The sequence below is a fragment of the Caloenas nicobarica genome, chromosome 17 (assembly GCF_036013445.1).
Source record: "Caloenas nicobarica isolate bCalNic1 chromosome 17, bCalNic1.hap1, whole genome shotgun sequence".
In the NCBI taxonomy this organism is placed as follows: Eukaryota; Metazoa; Chordata; class Aves; order Columbiformes; family Columbidae; genus Caloenas; species Caloenas nicobarica.
Window position 1 is genome coordinate 4,110,438 of NC_088261.1, and position 22,528 is coordinate 4,132,965.

The 22,528-nt window shown below is 43.9% G+C and overlaps 2 protein-coding genes across 2 annotated transcripts; both read left to right on the plus strand.

Moving 5' to 3' along the window:
- TMIGD1 (transmembrane and immunoglobulin domain containing 1) lies at window positions 1-3,304 on the plus strand. Its single transcript, XM_065647330.1, has 5 exons — window positions 1-109; window positions 1,099-1,377; window positions 1,823-2,101; window positions 2,898-3,001; window positions 3,272-3,304. The coding sequence occupies exons 1-5, from the start codon at window positions 31-33 to the stop codon at window positions 3,302-3,304; spliced, it is 774 nt and encodes a 257-aa protein (XP_065503402.1). The 5' UTR covers window positions 1-30.
- Window positions 3,305-4,864: 1,560 nt separating this feature from the next.
- BLMH (bleomycin hydrolase) lies at window positions 4,865-22,038 on the plus strand. The gene is made up of 12 exons (XM_065647085.1): window positions 4,865-4,982; window positions 5,279-5,476; window positions 6,165-6,274; window positions 6,928-7,069; window positions 7,954-8,042; window positions 9,365-9,457; window positions 12,832-12,987; window positions 13,506-13,664; window positions 13,763-13,830; window positions 14,231-14,348; window positions 16,756-16,825; window positions 21,057-22,038. Exons 1-12 carry the CDS (start codon window positions 4,970-4,972, stop codon window positions 21,206-21,208), a joined length of 1,368 nt encoding a protein of 455 aa, XP_065503157.1. The 5' UTR covers window positions 4,865-4,969; the 3' UTR covers window positions 21,209-22,038.
- Window positions 22,039-22,528: the final 490 nt, after the last annotated feature.

A 22,528-nucleotide genomic window follows, 5' to 3' on the forward strand; every position in this document is an offset into this window, starting at 1 on the left:
TCTGACAGACACGAGCTGGGCTCCTCCGAGATGGTGCAGAGCAGCAGCCTCGCAGTTCTCTGTGCAGTGCCTGTCCTTGCCGTTTGCTTTTTGGCACGCATAGCCACAGGTAAGCAATGGAAAAAAAAATGGTTGTGGCTTTGTCCAAGCCCCATCATGCCAGCAAAACTCTGCGGGGCTGGGCAGTGCCCGGGGTGATGTGCCACAGCAGCATCGCAGCTTTCAGACGTTCTGGAGCTCATCCCCTGAGGGCTGTCTGAAAACCAGATTTTGAGAGGCAGAGTAGGGAAACCTCAGCATTTTCTAACATGATTGCAGCAGCTGTGCAGGGATGACGAGGCCACCATTCTCAAACCTGCTCCAAGAAGTGAAAAGTGTGAGAGCTTTGGCCACCTGAGAACACCAGGGAAGAGACAAGGAGCTTCAGACATTTTATATTCACAGGGCTATAGTGCCTTTATATTCTGAGCTGTATTTTTAGTCCATTAATCTATGACACAGGCTCCGGTAGCAAGTTTCAGCCTGTTATAAAAATTTATTTCCTTTACTGGTTCTTCATTTAATATGTCCTGAGGTTTGTACGTTAGACAAACTGCAACTCTCCAGCAGCCGGACTCAGACTGGCCGGGGTACAGCTGGGGGGGCTGATTAACTACTTTATACTCTCAAATTCATTCAGCTCCAACCAAAAACCAGCACATCAAATTGTGGGCACAAAAGCAGAGGGCACGGTTACGCTGCAATGGTGATCTGCAGCGAGAGGGTGAGCAAGACTGGCAGGATGGGGATGATCTTTTGCTGTGCTTTACATGGTCACTGCTGGTTTTCAGAACTTTTCTTGTTAGCGGTCAGGCTGTGGTGTTCTTGCAGTCAGCTGCAAAAGCTTGACTTATTTTAAATAATTGTGAAGGGAGCTTTGTGATGAAGATGACTTCTTGTCTCAAAAAAACTAAAGTCCCGTCTGAAAACATCTGTTAGACTGAAGTCTGAAACTCAGTCCCTCCTCCAAGGTGGAGGCCTGGAGAAGCTAGCAGGGCAGCTTTTGTGGGATGGGTACAGCGTAGGATGCTTAGTGCCCTCATTCTCCTTCTTTTGCAGGTTTAGAACTGTCTGTAAATGACCACACTGCTGACTTCTCCCTGACCACATACACTGACCAGTCCGTCTCCCTCTCCTGCCTCGTACAGAGCAGCAGCCAGGATGAGGAGCTGCTCTGGTACCGAGAAGATGGGCAAGTGAATCTGGAAGATGAGAATAAAGTGAACGTCAGTAACATCTGCATATACCCAGTCACCGAGTCCGACAACGGAGTCACCTTCACCTGCATGCTGGCACGGGACGAGTCTGTCCAGGTGTCTGTGACCCTGGATGTCCAGTGTGAGTTGCAGTGGCAGATATCTGTGCGGAATGGCAGGGGTGGGACAAAATCAGGGGTCGAGCACCTCGGCGTCTGGGCGCCAGCTGAAGGCGGGGTGTTTTGCACCCTTGAACGGTGTCTTCACCAAGAAAAAATGCGTTTAGGAGGAGATAGCTCACGTGATAAGACACTCCCTTTCCACAGTGGTGCTTATGGCCTGATCTAATGCCTCTTTTATAGGGGGTGGGTGGATGTGCTGGATGTGCCTCCACCTAGGATACAAGTCAGGGCAGAGGAGTCCCGGGAGTGACTAAAGCAGATTCCTGGGGATCGCGAAGGGCTGCACAACTGTGGTGTGTTACACCATTGAACGAAGTGCACAAGGGATGTGTAAAGGGAGCTGATTTTATGTTAAATTGTGAGCAGTATTATTAATGACCTGTTGAACTGCATTACTGTGAACAGTTCCTCCCCAGCTGAGTGGAGAGGAGTCCCTCCAAATCGAAGAAGACAAAGATGTGACTCTGTCCTGCAATTCCAAATCCAACCCTCAATCCCAAGCAATTTGGTATAAGGACAACACCACCCTGACCCTACAGCAAGATCGTTACAAGGTGTACCAGACTAGCGAGGTCTTTCAGCTCTCTATCACAAAAGCACAGAAGTCTGACAACGGGACCTACACCTGTGTGTTGCAATCTTCTTGGGGAGAGTACAGAAAGGATTTCCACCTGACAGTTGAAGGTAACAAGGCTCGTGCTAAGCAATCAGCTTTACAAATAACTCTCCATTCTCTTTTATAATGATAGCAATCCCTTTATATTGAGAGGTGTAAGTGGAATGTGGTAAACACCCCGCACTAACTTCTGAGGGCACAGCGACAGCAGGAGCTCTCCTCGCACCAGGATGGGCTTTTCCAGCTCTACCTGTTATTCAAAGGCATTTGGCAAGCGCGACCCGAGGTGGGCTCATCCCGCTGTCACCTCCCACGCTGACAGGGCACATTCAAGCATGGTTCAAAGCACCTTAGCTCTTACTTGAAGTTTCTTACTCCAACTATAATATTCTGTCATGCTGAAAGAGCTGCTTAAGGCAAGAGAGAGTCCTCCAGAAGTGTCTGTAGCCCTTGCGGGGGCTGGATGTGCAAGTCTCAGGTGACACGAGGTGACCAGACCCACCAGGCATCCATTCCCCACCCTTCTCATTTCTGTGCTCTCAGAACAGGGAGGAAATCAACGTTACCCGTGTGAGTTGCATGGCTGGACACACGTATTTCCATGCGTAAGAGTGTCCTGGGGATCTTCTTTAGGGATCAACATTTCAATTCTTCCGTCAGTTCACCAAAATACAGGCTCAGCTCCCTTCTTTCCAGGGGACGAATCCCTACAGCCAGCCTGCAGACAGCAGAGAGAGCAACAGTTCAAATCAGCAGTGACAGCCATGAGAAAAGAAACACGTCCTTCTGCACTTCTGTGAAATGTTCTGTTTTATATGACTGTACCAACCTATCACACATTCAACCTCTTCTCTCTCTTGACAGACAAAAAAACTCCTTTTCCCACGGAGGCCGTTATTGCTGCTGCCGTGGTGGTTACGATCACAATACTTTTTGGAATTGTGGCTCGAAGAGATAAAATTTTTAAGGTATGGAATGCTCTAGTTTCTTAGGAAAAAAATAATACTGTTTTACTGTGAGGTCCTGGTTTCTTTTAACCTTTTCTATCCTACTTTGTAGTGTTGTTTTCCCCTGTTAGAGAACTGCTATGTACTACCTTCTGCTTTACAATTACCACTGGATGAATCAAATATTATATATTTTAAGGTGGAAAGCATCGCACCCTTAAAAGATACTAGGAAAAATATCTTTATGGCCAGGAAACACAAAAGATAACAAGACTGTTTCTTTGTTTTCAGTGCTTCAAAAGATCAAGTGAAACAAAACTGTAAGTATGTGACTGCTTATTCATGCAGCTTCCAAATGAAAGCCCTTCTTTAAGCCTTGGCAGAACCTGGGAAAGAAAAGAGCACTCAGCAGGATAACTCAGCTATTCTGAGTTTCCGAGCTCTTGCTCTGGCTGGCAAACATCTCCCATGGTCCATGGAGCACGGCAGGACACACACAGATCCCACAGCTCCTGCCCTCGTCCTGCCCAACACCCGCCGTCCTGGTTACACCTGTGTGCAAAAAAACACAGTGTGGAAAAACCAGTGTATCCCCAGTCTGCTGAAAGCTTTCTGGAGCTGAACGCAGCCCAGGTGAATTCAACTCACTTTTTTTTTTACATAATGGGTGATCTTTCATTTCTTCTTTTCGTTTTGCTGCAGGTAAAGACCACAAGGTTCCTGTGCGTACCCAGAAAACATCATTTCTAGCAGTGGAAGAGGAGATGATGACATAAAGCACTGAAACATGTTTGTTTCGGTCAAGTTTATACAGTCTTTTCAAAATATAAGCAGTTCTTTGCGTCTGTTCATTCTAACCTACTGCTTAGAGCGCTGCCTCGGGGGGTGGGCTGCCTGCACTCTTGCCAAATCTTCCCTCTGTGCTTATTCCTAAAAAGTGTCCACCTGCAGTCAGGTGCGTGGGCTGTCCACCGGTTAGAGGAATCCATACCCGGTTGCCACCGATCGTGATGGCGATGCAGGAATAAAGCGAACTCTTGAGTTGGCAGCCGCTTTCTTGGCCCCGTCCTACGGTGTCACTGCACAGCGGTGCCACCAACCTGCTGCCCCTTCCTGGGGACCCTGCGGGCATCTCGGTTCTGTTGGCCGGGGCAGAACCTGCCTGGCACCTCGTGCTGCTGGTGCACCTTCTGTTTTCCTCGGCCAAGAGCTCGGGGCAGCCCCAGGCGCCCAATAATACGCAGTGGGAACTTCACTGCGAATCTTCCAGCACGGCAGGAAAACGTCTCCACCCCTCCCTGCAGCTAATGCGCCACTCAAGCCTTTTTCTCAAGGTCCTGGCAAAGCTTTTAAGGTCTCATCCTGGCTTGGAACAGTACATTACTAACACCGTCAATAAACAGCGCGTGCTGTAAATCGATTTGAGCCCGGGATGTGCAGCAGGGCTGGCGCTCGGCCGGGAGCCTCCGCGGCGTCACCCGCAGCGTGTCCTCGACTGACGTTCATCGCCGTGCAACGTCAGTGCCAGCTCAGGCGCCCGGCTCGACACCTCCGCCCGCGGAGACCCGTCTGAGCCCTCCCGTTAAGTGGCGGTGACACCGCAGGGGCAGAGGGATGGGGATGCTCCAGTGGTGCCTCCCTCACCCAGAGCCCTGAGTGAACGCGGCTGCTCCAGCGCGGCAGCTCCGCGGGGCCGCCTCAGGCAGCGCCGCAGAACGTTCTCGAACCGGCGGCACAGGGGGTGTGAGCGGAAGGAACCCCCGGCGCCCCCGCGCGGCGGCGGTGACGCGCGCAACCGCAACAAGCTTGTCTCTCGCGGCGCGCCGTCCGAGCCCCGCCCCCTTCCCGGCGCCGAGCCCCGCCCCGCCCCGCCCCGCCCCGGGCACTGTGTGAGGGCCCCTCTTCCTGCTTCCGGTGCCGGGGCTATAAGAGCCGCTTCCGCCTGGGCCCGGTTGTTGAGCGGCGTTTTCCGCTCGGGGAGCTCGTGCCATGAATGCTCGCGGTGAGGGGCGGGGCCCGGCCCGGCCGTTACCGGGGCAACGGGCGGGGGGGCCTGTCCGTGAGGGGGGGCTGTTACCGGGGCAACAAGGCAGGGGGGGCCTGTCCGTGAGGGGGGGCCGTTACCGGGGCAACGGGCGCGGGGGAATGCGGAATTGCCGGGGGGGGGGCGGGAGGCGCTCCGTTACCTGAGCAATGCGGGGGGAGGGGGGGAGGCGGTTGCCGGGGTAACGGGTGCTGTGGGCGGGGCGGTGTCGGTACCGGGGGCCCCGGCGGTGACGGCTGCCCCGCGGCCCCCAGGGCTGAGCACCGAGAAGGCCGCGGCCTTCACCCGGCGGCTGCGGGCCGAGCCGCAGTTCCTGCTGGCCCAGAACGTGGCGACGGTGAGCGACCCGCTGGAGGTGTGTCTGCAGCGGCAGGTGGTGCAGGACACGGTGCAGGTGTTCCAGCACGCCGTGCCCAACGAGGGCAAGCCCGTCACCAACCAGAAGAACTCCGGTAAGGGGCTCTGGGGACCGGGGAGTGGCCCCGGGGCTGTGGGATGAGCGGTGTTGTGGTGACCGTGCTGCTGGGAGCTGTGGCTGTTTCCAGCCCTGGCAAAACTGGATCCTTGCAACATCCTTTTGAGTTAATAACACCCTTTAGATTCGCAGCGTTTGCCTGTTTTTCCCTCTATGTATCACAAGATGAGACATGTGCGTTTGCAGTCAAACATTTCTGAGCTTATCGTAAGCTTTTTGATGTTTTACAATCCCGGTGGCCAAAGACTTGAGGCAGAACGGTGCCGTGAATCTTTGTCACGGTTGAGATGGACAAATGACATAGATAAACTTCTTATGTACAAAGAGCAGTCTTCATTTATTGCTACAAATGCCTTTTTACATAGTCTTTACCAGCTCATGTGTCTTTTTGCTATTGGTTACAGGCTGCAATAGTAACATATCATTGGCTAATTTTGCTGTCGTCAGTGTTACTCTTTTACTCCCTTCTTTCTCATGGGTACACCTTAATATCTCCAGATACTCTTCTACTCCCTTCTTATCTTCAAGGTCAATCTCTGTTCCCATACCCTCCGTCAGGGAATCCACAGACCCACCGTAGCCCCCCACAAATCTTGTGTTTTAAACAAAAAGTCTTACGCAACTCTTAAACGCTCCAGTTTAATTCTTGTTGCTTTATCCCTCAGGGAGATGTTGGATCTTTTCCTGTCTCAATGCGATGCGTCTGCCTTTCATGAAGAAATACAACATCGAGGAGTTTGAATTCAGCCAGTCGTATCTCTTTTTCTGGGATAAGGTACTGTAGTGCAGGTCATGGGTTGTGCTAGGATGGCTTACGTGATCAAGTATTAATGCTGGAACAGAATTTTGTTTAAGCTGGACTATTTTCCATATAGAAAATGTACATAAGAAAAACTTCAAGAATTACTTAAATATGTATTTTAAATGTGAGTTGAGCAAAGTCGGGACTTTCAGGCTGAGAAGTTAGCTGTCAAGATGTTAATGTTTGGAGTAGTAAAAGGCTTTTTTTCAAGTGTCGTGCATATTTCAAAAGTTACTCATAGGAGACTCAGGGGAAACACGACTAACTCTGAGCTTTTACTCATGCTCGTGACCTACTGATCTGTAAATTCTGTGCCCACTTTATTCCCCGAAGGGAAACAGAGAAAATCCAGTACGAGTTTGGGCCAGGCTTCATTGCATAACTTCTGTTTCACGTTTCCTGTTCCCCTACCCTCAAGTTCTGTTGTAACTCACTCCTAAATACTTGGTGTGTGACAGAAATAAAGTTATAGCATAAACCCTGGAATACTAGAGGGAGAACAAGAACTTCTTTGGATGAACAGAAGGTGGCTTCATCTAGTAAAGACTTTGCAAGAACTGAAAACACAGGAATGAATTAATGCACAGTGCCACACTTAAAATATCTGTTTTTCCCATCTGTCCCAGGTTGAACGTTGTTACTACTTTTTAAATGCCTATGTGGAAACAGCTCAGAAAAAGGAGCCTGTGGAAGGAAGACTGATACAGTATCTGCTCACCAACCCCACAAATGATGGTGGCCAGTGGGACATGTTGGTTAACATTATCGGTAAGAGAACTGGTCGCTAAGAGCCCTTCCTGAATTGCAGACTGGTTTGAGGTGAGGAAATAGAGTTTGAGACTTGGACGTTTGCTAAGAAATATGATGCCATTGGCCGCTAAGTTTTTCTTAATCAAAGACCTTTTTCATGCCAGGTTATAAATACTAGCCTTAAATCTTGTGTGGCATCTTCACTCTTGCATATTGCTGATGATAGGAACTCAGATCAACAGAAGTAATTAGATATCCCAGAGTTTCCATTTACTAAAAAGGTTCAACCCCCTTTTATTTCAGTCATCCATGTGACATTGTTTACATCCATGTATACAATTTGTAGGGCAGATGGTAAGGAAAAATTATTGCTAGACCAGGGTGTGTCTACAAGGCAGAAGCAAAACTACAGAGTTGCAGCCTGGAGAAAGATGGTATCAAGATCAGTGAGAGGGAAATGATGTGGAATGTGGCAATGCTGGTCTTGCAAAGATCCTGTGTAAGTGGGATCATCCTTAGGCTGATTAAGGAGATAATTCTCTATATCTGAATTACACTGGCATTTGTTTTCATTTGTGTTGTGAAACAATGTGATGCCTTTGTAAATCAATAGGCCAATAATGTTAGTTTACAATCACAAAAGGGATTTGTTTCTTTGAAGCCTGGAGGTTACTTTTTCTCATGCAATTCTTATAAATATTTAATCAGGGCAGAGAATTTTGGATGCTACTGTTGTTACATCCAGAGTCTTGCAACATTGCAGCTTAAATAAGAGACTTTCCCGTATAATCTCTACACAAACCCAATGATATTTTGCTTTTACATGGGTATAAGTGGAAGCACTAGCATCTACTGTGTCAGAAAGACAGTTGTTAACCCATAGCTTTATTACTTGCTTTTAGAAAAGTATGGTGTTGTCCCCAAGAAATACTTCCCGGAGTCTCATACCACAGAGGCTACTAGAAGGATGAATGAGATCTTGAATCATAAGGTAAAAATTAATTTAAGTGATATAAACAAGAGGAGGGGAATCAACCTGTTCCAAGTGTTCTAGCCACCTTAATTTAACCACTTAATTAACCACTCTTCATTGACCACAGTATTAAGTGCATCTCAGCAACTTAACTTGCTTTTATTCAAAAAGCAGCCTGAAGTCTCACAAATTCCATTCATCTTGAAACCTGAAGCAGTAGGGTATGTTTGTGCAGGATGGCCATTGCCAGGCTTCAGGAGCTTGAAAGTACTTCACATGACTTTCATAGCAATTGTTCCTAATCCTCAAATTTCCAAAAAGTTAATTCTTGATGTGCGGCTGATTAAGTCTATTTCTGCAAAATTAGCACTTGGCATCTAGGTGACTTTTTTCCACCTTCTCAGTATTTCATCTACCAGTATGCCAAGGTTTCTAGAGATTACTGCCAAATTTGATGGAAAAAAAAAGGCGCGTTTTCAGAACACTGAATTTTTAAAATCAGTTTCCAGTATAGAATTGTGCAGCTTTGTCTGAGGAAGGTGTCAGCTTGCTCCATGAACTACAGAAATTTAATCTGAGAAGATGCTGGTGGAGGTAGCCAGATAAAAAGGCAATTAACATGTTTTGTTTTTTTTCAGTGGGCTTTGATTATTTTTTTCCAGTTCATATCATACATGCTCAGGGAAAATTGCCTGCTAAAGTCCACATGAAAAATGTAGAATAGGTGCTTAAATGAGCTTAGACACAATGATGGGTGTTAAGGTTATTCTTGTCTTGAACATCACAAACCAGCTGGTCTTGTGGGAGCCCCACTCGCTGCTCCCGGCCTTATGGATGGTGACAGTAATGGGAAGCGTGTGCTGCTCGTCCTGCAGTTCTGTGGGCCGTGGAGAAATGCGCCGTTCTTTTCACCAACCAAGAGATCAATTATGCATTCGAATTGCAAAATAAATTTGACAGTATGAAGCCAGTCTGTTCTCTGTGAGTCACAGAGGCGGTAATGCGTATGAATGTTGCGGCATGCTGCAGTTACAGAACCCAGAGAAATCAAGCCTGAAAAGATAATGGCTGTAAGCTTCAAATCAGTGCTTCGAAAACAATAGAGTTGCACCTATTTATTAATTTCTGTTTAATTTTTTGGTGATATTTTAAATAATTCAATTATCTTTATTTTTTTAAGAATATCTGACAAAGGCTTCTGAAAGGGATTCTGTTCTCATTTTGAAAATACATTATGAAGAGGAAAATAGGTGCTGGGAACAACCAGATAGGAAGTCTTAAGACCTGATTAGGTGACACCTTTCATACTCTTATAGTAAAATGATTTTCTTTTTAAACAGATGAGAGAATACTGTTTGCGGCTAAGAAATATGGTGGAAACTGGAACAATTAAAGCAGAACTCTGTTGTGCGATGGACACTATGATAGAAGAGGTAAATATACGGTGTGAGATGAATCTTCTTGGAACACGAGGCCAGAATGGATGAGATTTCTTGCTTAGTATTGTCCTGTAGCTATTGGATCAGTCAAAACAAGTGCCTTTTGTTTGTTGAACTAGAAGTGTTTTGTATGGCAACATGCTTGGAGATATTCAAGTGAATGCTTTTGAAGTGGCTTGTTGCTTATGTCATTCTGAATTTTTCTAATGCTTCCAGACAACTTATTCTAGAACTATATTTTATGGAGACATCGGCTCCTTTCTGTAGGAAAGCAGCATTTTGTATCTCAAGAGAAATCAAAATAGTGGCCTGTCAGACTTTTATAAATAGCAGGAAAGAGGCAGGTTGAAAATTGCATTCTGATGGCTTGAATGTGAAATCTTACAGCACAAGTGTTGTTGCAGAAATTCCCCACAAGAGAGCGGAAAAGAACGACAAAAGGGGTCCTGCGTAATGGAAAAGATGTGAGCGTAACGCACGGCTGAATACATCTGTGGCCTGATGCTGGGGGGCAGCAGGGGAAGGAATCGCAGCCTCAGTTTCTGGCTGCGTGAATGGACTCTATCAAATCAGTCAGTAAGTCTGCAGTGTGCCCTGTGTGTGTAGGGCTGGCCCTCCCTCTGGTCACACTGAATGTGTCAGTGGCATGTGCCATTTTTCTTATTCACTAGTTCTCATACAATACCCAAAAGCAATTTTGAAAGTTCAGACTGTTTTAGTTTGAGCAAGTGCATCCATTTTTTTTAAAAAAGTACATTTTTCATTTGTTTCTCAAACATACAATGCAAAGTGACACAGTGGTTTCCATGTTTGTCTTTAGGTGACTCAAGAAATCAATTTTTTGGTTGTGTTTTTTCTGCAATCCAGTAAACATCAGTTTTAGGCAGAATCTACCTTGGTATATTTCTGTAAAGCTTCAGGCAGTTCAACTACATACAAGTATTGATCTCTCAAGTTAACACAGTATTTCCTCTTGCAGTGCTTTGCAACTTTAGTGGATTTACATTCAAGAAATGTTGTAGTTGAAATGTGCAATTGCACCTGTCTTGTATACTTTAAAACCACTTAATTTTAGAGGTTAGAGGCTGTTCTTTTATTTCATGTGTTTATGTAAGTGGTGGTGCATCCTTTTTGTGTATGTGCAAAGCAGAACTTGGTTTAGTTCTGTGAAGTTTGATTCACATAGCAAGTCTTGGTTTGCTCGTGCCGGGGGGCAGTGCTTGGGTTAAAATGGGCCAGTCGTACTGGAACACAAGATTAAATATCCAATCCAGAACTGTATAAACATTCTTTTTATCAAACCAGTGCACAGCAGGTCAGAAGTTGAAATCAGTGCAGTGCATGTGATTGAATTTTTTCTTCCTTTACTGTTCTTTGTAGACTCTTCCTTATCAGGAGTGTCCTTTTGCCCTCCTCACTCATTTTGGTTTTTAGCATAGGCCAGTATGGCTTTGCCTTATCTCGGTTCTAGTTGTCACTAGAGTGATATAGGTCACCTTTTAAAGATGTCTCCTTATTTTATTTATCGATAGGGGAAGCTTGTGAGATACTGAGAGATGGCCCATGATGGGTGTGGTGACAAAACAATTGAGGGAGGCCCTTCCCAGGCTCTGCCTCTGAACTTGAGACTTCTGTCTCCATCACTTTCCTTCCTCTGGCTGGAGGCCGCCTGCTCGTTTCTCTCCTTTTAAGCACCTTTCTTGCTTATTTTGTTTTCATGGCCTCACTTCTTACCACTTGGGGTTATCTGAGGTAATGTGGGTGTAGCTACAGCAAATGCTACCTTTTGTGCTGTCTGTGCAACATTAAATATTTATAGTAGTTTAGGGATTTACATTTGCTCTTTAGTGTATTTATTGAGAAATTAATGTGTGAGTTCCTCCAGTAAGTGTATTAAGCCCACACCCTTGTTTCAACCTGTAATTAATCTCTTCACTTGTTTTCTTAAACTGCTTGGAGCAAGAACATCTTCATTTGTATTTTGTTCACAGCCAAATAGTGTTACTTAGCATGAACATTGCATTGCTTTTGCCATCAGCACAAAGCGCAATTTAGCATAGAACTGGTTCTTATGGAGCCTTGGGATACATGTGAATCAGCTCAACTGGCTTCAGAAAAAGCAAGTCAGCTGTGGGAAAGGCGGTGTATCCCCTCGCCTGTGGAAATCCGCTGGGAGGAGAGTGTGAAGACTGGGAGCCCCGGAAAGCTGGCACAAACCACAGGCCTTGGGTGCCTGTGCCGAAGGTGCAGCTGAGATTTGACTCCCCTTACTGTAAATAACCTATTGGTTCCTTGCAAATAAGACTTGTGCTCAAGATGTGGACAAAGCCGAAGTAGACCAGTGTCAGCTGGAGTAAACCAGGTTCACACCTATTTAAATACAATTCAGTTTTCTGTCCGCATAGTACCTGTGGCAGGTCCTGCTAAATATTCCTACAGACAGTCATCTGGTTACACTGCCTATGAGTTGGCACAGTTTATGATCAGCCCCATGAGAAAGTACAGTAGTGATTCTTAAGTGCCGATTCATATTCTGATTTATGGGGAAGCTGATTACTTGAAATCTGGTCAACTTCTTGTGCTAAAAATCAATAGAACGCTGTCAGCTGTGAAGGATGTCACAGTCAACAAGCAAGAATCTTGAATTAAATTACAGAACTCGCCAGCTCAACCCTAAACCAAGACTTTGTTAAAAGTATTAAAATGGATGAGAAGATTTTTATAGGCTTTTGAAAAGAAGCAAAGGCCCATCTTTGAAATCCAAATGAATATTACGGGGGGGGGGAAAGGGATTAGTACAGGGGAAATACTGGGATAAAATGCTTTGCTGTATGTACATTATAAGGTCAGGTTTGTCTCTGCATGGGGCAAACCACCTCCTGGAACAGGTGATGCCAAATGCTTCAACCTTTCTAGAATCAGTATGGTTGAAGTTTCTCTTGCACTGGAAAAGTATATTGTTGGAGGAGCTTCAGAATTACTTAAATGTTGGAATGAGACCAGGCAGTGTATTGGCTCTTGCTCTTGGCTGCTGCCTTTCCTATGATAAGCTGCAATTTGTGTTCAACCTTAAGCTTTTGTTTTGGCTGATGGTTTACCTGACAATACAGAGTGTGAGAATGGAGAGACATTTTTTCCTGTGGCCTTTCAGATTGGTTTTGAACTGTTGAAACACCTAGATTTCCAGAGCTGAATGCAAATAATTCACATGTGTATGTTTATTCGTGTTCTTCAAAGGTGGATGTTAAGATCCCGTTTCTCCAGCTGGGTCTCACATGGAGAAATCAATTCCCCAGTGGCATTGCTGTGGTAGGAGAGGCAGATCCTCGTGTTTCGGCAAGTTCACAGCTGTTTGCTTCTCTGGGCAGGTATTCAGAATAGTGAGTACTTGCCTGGGCAACCCTCCAGAGACCTTCTGCTGGGAGTTCCGGGATAAGGAGAAGACCTACCACAAATACGGCCCTATGACACCTGTCCAGTTCTACAATGAGCACGTGAAGCCTTACTTCAATATGGAGGACAAGGTTGGGTTGCTGAAAGGCAGTAGTGTCCCAAGATATTTTTGTTATTGTTTGGTTTTGTCTGGTGTGTGTGTGTGTTTTTCTGCTAAGCCACTTCTTTTCCACAGTTGCAAGTGTACTGTTGTCCCTGTACCTGTACCATGTGTGACAGGTGCTGCTTGCACAAGCCAGAGGTGGCCCTGTGTTTATTCTCTTGTTTGTGCTCTACCCTTCAATTAGCCATGATCTTGCATTGCACTTCCATGTCATTTTGTAATGACAGAATATGTAATGATCAAATCAGTCACAAGATGCCGTAAGGCAGCCATTAGAGAGCAGGAATAGCACGCGAAGCTGCTATGCTGCAGTTATGAGGTGAACTTAAACAAAACCTTAAACCTGGTATTTCAGCCAGGGGTTTGTTTGCTAATGGGACAGACCGCTGGCTGGGACAAAAGCAATTCTCAGAATTCCATCTAGATTCACTTCAAAAGATTTCAGTTACATTGCACCTTAATTTATGACATCTTGGTTTTTGGCAGATTTGTCTAGTGAATGATCCTCGACCTCAGAACCCATACAACAGGCTGTACACAGTGGAGTACCTGGGCAACATGGTAGGAGGGAGGAAAACGCTCTATAACAACCAGCCTGTTGATGTCTTGAAAAAACTAGCAGCAGCATCTATTAAGGATGGCGAGGTTGGTTTGGTTGCTCTTCGTGGATGGCATGGTACACCACTTGTGATGTAAAACTCACTGGGATATGGCCTAGATGTGATTCTTCCTTTTATTTGTAGGCTGTGTGGTTTGGCTGCGATGTTGCAAAGCACTTCTATGGCAAGCTGGGAATCAATGACTTGAATATGTAAGTAGAAAATCAAAACAATACCATTTGAGATACTTTGCTAAGACATCACCAGTCCTTTAGCTGTTTAATAAATTAATTTGTACAGACTTTGGATTATATACCCCAAAAGACTATATTTAAGTAATTCAGCAGCAAGAGAAGTCATTAGCTAAAATTTAAATAATTTAAAGTTGCACTACAAGTGGTTGTTAAATATTCTTATTTATTTGAATTGTCTGGTATTTGGCGAAAAACTCCTGAAGGGATCAGTTTTTGCATTTATTCTGACACTGAAAATAGCTGAACTTGTACATCTGTGCACTGGCTCCTGGGGCAGTGCAGTCTGCAGATCCCCTGATTTACTAGTGAGAATTCTCCCTCCGTCCTTTTTGATGTTGCTTATGTGGCTTTCTAATAGATATAATCATGAGCTGGTGTTCGGTGTCTCTGTCAAGAACATGAACAAAGCAGAACGGTTAATCTTTGGAGAATCCCTGATGACCCATGCCATGGTCCTGACTGCTGTCACCGAGAAGGTACAGTCTCCCTTCTGGAGTTCTGATGTTTGCACAGATGTATTTGAATATTCCGGCAGCCTGCCTGTGCTCTGGGCTCGCTCGCAGTGTGTGAGCTGTTATGTTGGAGCTCAGCCTGTGTGTCACAACACAAGGCCTAGGTTGTCTATTGTCCCTGCATTGTTTGTGTCTGAGTGTTCAGAACTATACTTAACAAGGAGGGAAGAATTTTAGACAAGTCAAGGGTTTCTCTCCTCCTGCCCACAAACTTTTATTGGAGAAAGGGAAAAGAAAGTCAGCTTCTATTTTGAAGATACCGGAAGACCTGTGTTAACTGATTTTTAAATACAGATTTTGATGCATCTTGCTGAGCAAGACATCTAGTATGACAGCAAGTATTTTCTACCATGGGTTAGTTCAATCTGTATTTTACAGCTTGAAGCTCCTTCTGTTAAAACACCAGCAGGAGGCACTTTGTAATAGTCTTAATCTCCTGCAGCTCACTGGCATGTGACCTCTCTGACCTGCTCGTAATTAGGAAAGGAGAACGGTGTCCAAAATAGCTCTGTGGCAGACAGATGAATCCACAACTAAATCAGCTCCTGGCAGTATAACAAAGCACATATGAAGTAAAAAGAACTATGTGAAAATTTACAGCTTGAGGTTATCTGCAATGTTGATGTTTTCCATTTATTTCCAGAAGTTGTCACTATTAAAGTTTCTTTGAAGTGATCCCTTCCTGTCCAACATAACCTTGGCTTGAGAAATAACAGCTTGTATAGAACTGAAAAAGTTTGAGCTCTGAAGTTTGAGGACTTGAGATGGGATTGCTGAGTTATAAGAATTTTTCCGAGTTACTTTTTACAATTCAATGTAACTTTTCCTGTTGTATTCTATGTTCTGGGCTCTTATCACTTCTGTTTTGTGTATCAGATTACATGAACACATCTCTAAAAAAATATTTTTTCAGTTAAAAATTGGAAATGATGCCTTTCTAGTGTTTAAAGCCTATTTATCTATTCACAACCGAAGTGTGTATGTTTGCATTGATTGTAGCCAGTTACTGGCTGCACTTCATTGGCCGCTACAGTCTATGGTCTATATTTTTAAATTCATTCTTTTGTACACTTAAATGTATAGTTGCATAAAATGTGACCTGATAAAGAACGTGTGTAAATGGATGGTATCTCTAAAATCAAAAGCTTGTTTAAAAGAAATTATCCTAGACAAGTTCAGCATTTAGAGGCTTTTCCACATTCAAAATGGACTAAGTTGTTTCTACATTTGTTTGGACATGTTGTCTTAAATTAAACCTTAACTTAATCTAAAGCAGCTTTGATAAACAGAGTTGTAAAATGTAATATTTTGGATTTACCTACTTTATAAAAAGGCTTTGAAGATTTAAAAAATCCTATTACAATTTTACAACATTAAAAACTGATGTGGATTAAATGCACCTTTTGGTTAAAAACTTGATGTACATGAACATATTTATCCTGGTTTCTGTCTGAAAGCATCAAGAGTTGACTGATCCCTAGTCTGGTAGCTCTCAAGTGTCTCATTTTAATCACTGTGCTATATTTTTTAAAGTGAGAATAGAAGCAATACAACAATATTCCATTGAATATTAAAAATGGATTTATAGGGTGTTTTGCAGGTTGGTTTTTTTGTATCTAAAAATATTTCAGTAGCGAAAGAATAACTATTCTTTGGTTCCTCAAGGGAGCTGCTGTTTCCTTAGGAGAGGCTGCTCGAAAGAAGCAACAATTCGCTTTGGCACAGCGAGTACATGAAGTTGTTTTCAGTGCTTTTCTGTACTCGGTAGATTTGAACCAGGTTCAGGTACACCCAATGCAGGCTAAAATACTGCTGGACATGAAGTCAATTACTTCATGCTCATTCGAAGCCTTGTGTATCTCTCAAAGCACCAGGCTTGGAGCTGTATGCTAGATCATCTGAGTGCTTGCACTTGCTTGTATTAATACTGTTCTAAATTATTAATTACAGTTGCTTCATTGTCCGTGTTCCTTCCTTCCGATTCCTGGTTCAAGCCAGTTGTCCATTCTGTGTTTCAGAAGGCCCCATGTTCTGACAGGTGATAGAGGAGGCTGCTGAAATTCTGTCAGTCACTTAAGTCCAAACTTGAATTTAGTTAAACTTCAGCTTCCTGGTTAAAATATTTATTGCAAGCTCTCTTCTTGACCACGTTTCCTCATGTTTTATGTAAGTGGGTAGACAAGTATTTGAGAAAATTGCATTTCTCCAACCATTAGCAAGAAACAATTGTCTGAAACTTGCCAATGCCTGTAGACTTTTGGGAGTGGAGCTCTGTGTCTTGCTGGTGCTGGATTTAGACTTGGAAGGGTTGGCTGCTATAAACTCACATGGTCCTTCACTACTGAACAGCCATCGACTTGTTCTGTCACAGGATGGGCAAGAAGAGGCATTTGAAAAGTGGAGAGTGGAAAACTCCTGGGGTGAAGACCGTGGTAATAAAGGTAAAGTAATTTATAGTCATGGGAATAGAAAACTGAACTCATGTGGTTTTGCAGTAGTGTCTGTTCTGAGTTAGCTATAGACACTCACAGCAAAGTAGTTCAAAAACAATCTTAAATCTTGACAAAACAATGAAAGCATGTTTATGTTCTGCCTTCAAGGCTCATCAATGGGACAGTAGTAAAGTGTACTTTGAAATGTTAGATTAAGTAAAGAAGGCTAATCAATACTAAAGTAACATCAAAACTTGTCTCCAAAACCAAATAACTAACTATTTTGTGAAGCAGCTTTATGTATAATAGATAACATATTAAAATGCCTGGTTAGTTTTGCTCTTATTGTCGGAACACTTTGTTTTGAGACATTCCAGATACTTGGTTTGATGTTAGATGGTACTAGTGTTAGAGGAAAGTGTCCAGGAAGGAAGCGCCTTACTCAGCTCGCTTTACAACCGCTCAGCCTGGACTTTGGTTAGTGCTCCAAACCCTGAAGTTAATAGGTGTCTGTCAGCACCTTTGGCTGTGTAGCTGTATATGCTCTTGGCCAAGGTTCAGAGTTCTTTATAAGAACTGGAGAAAAACTGGGCTCAATTTCAGGATACTGGCTTCTGCTTCCAAAGGGCAGTGCGGCAGACAGAAGCCTGACGCTGCCAGTAGCAGTTGTGCCTGTTGAGCCGTGACGGAACGGTGGCGGTTCTGTGCTAGTGTGACAGGGCCAGAGTGTCAGTGAATGCTCCCGTGGAGCTGCCGAGCTGTGATCGATGTGTGTGGAGACCTGCTGTGCTTTTGGCTTTCTTTACTTCGGACATGTAATCCAAAACAAAAAATACAGCAACTAGAAATGAAAGAAATGTAGTGCCTCAGGCTAAGTTAGAAATAACACTAAATGAACCCAGTCACCTAGCCTTGGAGTTTTACTTTGAACTTGCTTGCCAGCTTACTTGGCTTGCTGTAACAGTTTACCTTCCTTCCATGTTACCTCTCTTCCAAATATGGGTTCATTTTTCAAGAATAAGTTCTTCTAGAGCAATTTAAGAGGAGCTAGTTGTTCCTTTGAAATGTAACAGGACCTCAGAGTGACTTGGATAAACCTTGTGTGCATGCCATCTATGTGAACTCCTCTGGGTGAGTCACTGCCACTTTTCTGTTTTGTACTGGTGGAGGCCATGGTCCCTGGAGAGTCTTGCTCACTGTCTGGATTTTGTTTTGGTTGGGGAGTTTCCTGGAAAAGTGCCTTGACAGAAAACCCCATCAGAACTATGAAGCTTGACTTCTATTTCAGACTACTTTTTCAGGGGGGTGACTCCCTGAATGATTTTCTTAGGTATAACCAAACCACCGACTGCCGAGCTAAAGGCAAATGGCCGTATCCTTCAGAGCTCATTCTCAAACATTAGAAGAGGTAACTTGGCAGATTTCTTCCCCGTTCTGCCCTGCTCTTTCACTCTTCAGTGTCCAGTACTAGCTGGTGTAGGAGGGTGAGGATTTGCCGTCTGTCCTGCCTCTTGCTGTGCCACCGAGTCTGTCTGGCAGCGTTGTGGGGTTTTTGTTTTGTTGTTTTATCTTATCTGCCTGGTTAAGGACTTGGGAAGCCGTACTTGGGTAAGTCCAGTGCAGAGACCCAGAATCCACATCACTGAAGAGGCCGCCAAGAATGATGTTAAACTTGGCACATCCCAGTTGGGGCCCAGTTGGGTGTGGGGGATACAAGTAATCCCCAACTCCATTATTTCTTGGACAGGTTGATAAAGGGCACAGCCTACAACAAAACACCAGGGAATAGACTTGAGTCATTAAAAAAAACAATCAAACAAATGACTTATTGTTGGTAGGAAATCAAAGTGGTTTTTTCACATGGGATCCCTCTTGCTTTGCTCCAAGCACAGTCTGAAGTGCCAGAAAATTCCCGTTTCCCCAGACTTGCGTGGTGCAGAACGGCAAGGACTGCGACTCCTGCTTTGGGTATCGTGGGATGCAGTTATTGCTCACACTATGTGGAGTGGGCAGAACTGAATTCTTGTGGTAGCCCTTGTGCTGGAGAAAGGGAGGCCCTGGGAACAGCATTGCCTCCCCTAAATATTTAGTAATTATATTCATATCTGTTGTAAAAGTGTTTCTTGGAATCATGTCTAGTTTTCCTCAAGGAATGAACACAGCTGCTGACAAACATTGATTTTTTTTTTTTGAGGTAAAAAAGTCACTTCCCAGTCAAATATTTCCTTTCTGTGTCTTACTGGCACTTTGTCAGCCATGCAGGCAAGTTTAATTATTCTGCTTACTCTTTTGTTCTGGAGACACAGTACATCATTACCTAACTTTGAACCCGGCTTATCCCATCGGATATCTTTTTTTAAAAGCAAGCAAGAGGGGAACACTAAATCACGTTATCACATCCATTTGATAGGGGTCTATCTGCTTGTTTTGGCAGGAAAAGAGCTTTCTTGTGATGCATCTCCAGCTTCCTTTTGACTTTTTCAGTCTCTTGTGCTGGCTGTAGCATACATACTCTTCTGCGTGTTTCAAGGATTTAACTGCAGATCTTTAGTGTCTGTATATGTATATATAAAATCCCATAAGCACGCTATGAGAGAGAGGCTCTGTTAGCTCGTCCTCCCTGTGGAGGAGTTACGGCACAAGCACAAAGTGGCTTGTACCAGGTCCTTTGGGAACTTTCACGGGCTTTATTTTCAGGTGCCCAAATCCCGGGTTAGGCAATAACTCACAGGCCACTCATCCCTGACCGACCAGCAGCTCAGCAGTTTTCAAATGCTGCATTTTCGGGTTTTTCGTAGGGTAAGTTAGAGAAATGGGGACCAGCCTCATACACAGAGGAGCGTGGTTTTGCAGTCAGGTGCTGTGTTCTGTTACGACACGACGATGCTGTTCCAAGTTTTTCCATATTCTGACCTTAACATACAAATGGTGTGAGTAGAAGCAATAGATAAATTACCTGAGGTAAAACTCTGTGTACCCTGCACAGAAATGCAATAAACTTTTCTGTTTGTTTTTCACTCCTGCCTGTTACCTGGATGGCAGGCTCATAGGTAGATGTATTGCTGCATATAATGTCTCTTTTTTTAATGAAGGAATTGATAACGGCTTTCATTGTGCTCGTGGGCACAGGCCTTCTCAAAGAGTCACCTTATTTGCATGGTCTGAAGTTCTGCTTGACGCTTCCTTCTCGTTCAGACGCTGCGATCCTAATCAGCGCTGTCAAGCTCAGATACAGGATGTCAGCAGCACAGTTCATTATCCTCTCGGGGTGCAATTACTTGTTGGCTCTTGGGAGTGAGAGGTTTTTGTGTGTCCCAAGAACTCATATCCTGAGGAGAGAATAATCAAGGCAGCTCCCTTTGGCAGCGTTTCCAAAATGGCTTCTAGCTTGGATTACAATTGATAGGGTTTTTAATTTATGGGAATTATCTGATCTCTTGCTTTAGAAACAAGATGGTGTAGATAGATGCATTTATTGTCCATATTCTTTGGACATTTTCTTGTTTCATTTGATTGTGTGATGATACTGTATAAGGACATGAGGAACTTTATTACATAAAGCCTTCTCATCTGTCTTCTAAATGCTTTCTCCCAGCCACTCTTATTTTCAGTTCACCTTGAACAGTTTGCTTCCAATGATAGCTTTCTACTAAAACCTGAGATACTCTAAATGGGATTTCACCCCTCCACCCCAGTTCAAAGACTGTTCACTGAAATTCTCTGTATTAATTATATTAAGGGAGAAAATTAAGATTTAGTTCAGCTGAGGTGTGATTTAGATGGCTTTATATCTGAGGAAAGCAGATGGCTTCCTTTTACCGCAAGAACTAAATGTTTTCTTAAGCCAAAGCTGGTTTGGATATTCACCTGGAAAATTTCCCCTTTCTTAACAAAATCCTGGAACTTGTAAAGTCAGATGCGTAACTTTGCATTCTGCCTTAACTACTTTTTTAAGGTATTGTAATTCACTTGGCTGTTCTCAATGCCTACTTTAACAGAGGAAGTGTAGATGATGGATATCCTGGGTCTTGTTTTTCCTAGCAGGCTTCTTGCTTGGTCTTGCAATGCACGTGAAGTACATCCAATTAGCCTATATTGTAGTTTGATATTTTTATTTTTTATCTTGAGATACAAAGTATGACTAGGTCCTGTTTAATGCCTCATTCACAGGTGAAACGTAGATGTGACTGCTTCACTGTACTGGTAATGATTGTGTTGTAATGAACTGCTTTCGTTCCAGGTTACCTGATCATGACCGATGACTGGTTTTCTGAGTATGTGTACGAAGTTGTGGTGGATAAGAAGCACGTACCAGATGACATCTTGGCAGTGATGCAGCAGGAACCGATCGTTTTGCCAGCCTGGGACCCTATGGGGGCTTTAGCCAAGTGAATTACAGTGTATTTGCCTCTTAACGGTCGACCAGAAGTAGATGCAATAGAGAATTCCAGTGATCGGAAGCCATAGCCAAATGCTAATGTGACCAGGCACTCAGCATGGTCCGTATTCTTGAAATGTAAGTTAAGGATCTTTGGGAAATAGCGCTTTACTGACTTGGCTGAATAAAGCTCTCAGACAGGCTACTCCGCAAAACTAAAAAGGGATAAGGAAAAAAACTCATAATGAAAATGTATTAAAGTGCTGTCAGTGGCAGTTTTTGATTTTTACCTTCACATTTTTAATAAAAATCGGCATAGTAACAGTAGAATTATTTTGACCAGTGTTTTCCCTAGAAAAGATGGCCTTAAAAGGCCCTTTAGAATTAACAGCTAGGAGATTGCTAGAACAAATACATCAAGATACTTATGAATTAACTATCCATGGTCTGACTTGTACCATAAATAATGCCCAAAGTATTTTATAGATTCACATTTTTAGTTTTGCTGAAGTTTTGAAGGGGACATAAGAATTGAAACTGCTGAAAATTACCTTTGGAAAATTTTCCAGTAGAATTGTTTCCTTGAGGTTTCCAGTTGTTTTTATTCTTCCATTATTGAGCTAGGACTGGATAATCCATATCAAGGCCCGGTGCTATGTCTGTGTGCACAGGAGCGCTATTTTTCAGTTACATTAGCAAGAACAACCATAAGTATGTTCACAGGCGGAGTTAAGTGTCATGCTCAACAGGAAAAAAAATGTTTTAATTGCTGCATTTTATTTGGATGTTTTAAAAAAACCAAGATGGTGCTATGAAGCTTTTGAATAAACACTTTCTAAAGTGACTGTTACAGTTCTGTTTTTCTTTTTTAAATGAGCCTCCTATAACTAGTGACATGGAAGGATATTAGTGACCCACAAACAAACCGAGCCAGAATGTGAACAGCTCAGGGAAACATGCGACTTTATGGACTCGGTAGTCAAAGATGCTCCTCTTACTTGTGGCAGATGGAGACTCCCGTATCCCTTTTTCCCCTCCCAAAAAGCAACAGACTTGTAGGCTGATGGACCACTATGGTTGTGCACAGGCCCCGTCATCAACAGACAGGGCCCTTGACTGATGAAACATGTTGACTGAGAGAGTTTCTGGACCACTGAGCAGAAATGACCCCAGCTCAGATTCAACCAGGGTATAAATGGAGCTGCTGGAGACCCCATTGCACTGGTCTCCTGGGAGCAGTGGGAGCTTCTCCCCTGTCAGACTGGCCAGCTAAGGAATGTTCCTTGAGGACTGAGACACCTCGCCCAACTGGTAAGTGATCTGAGTATCCTTGA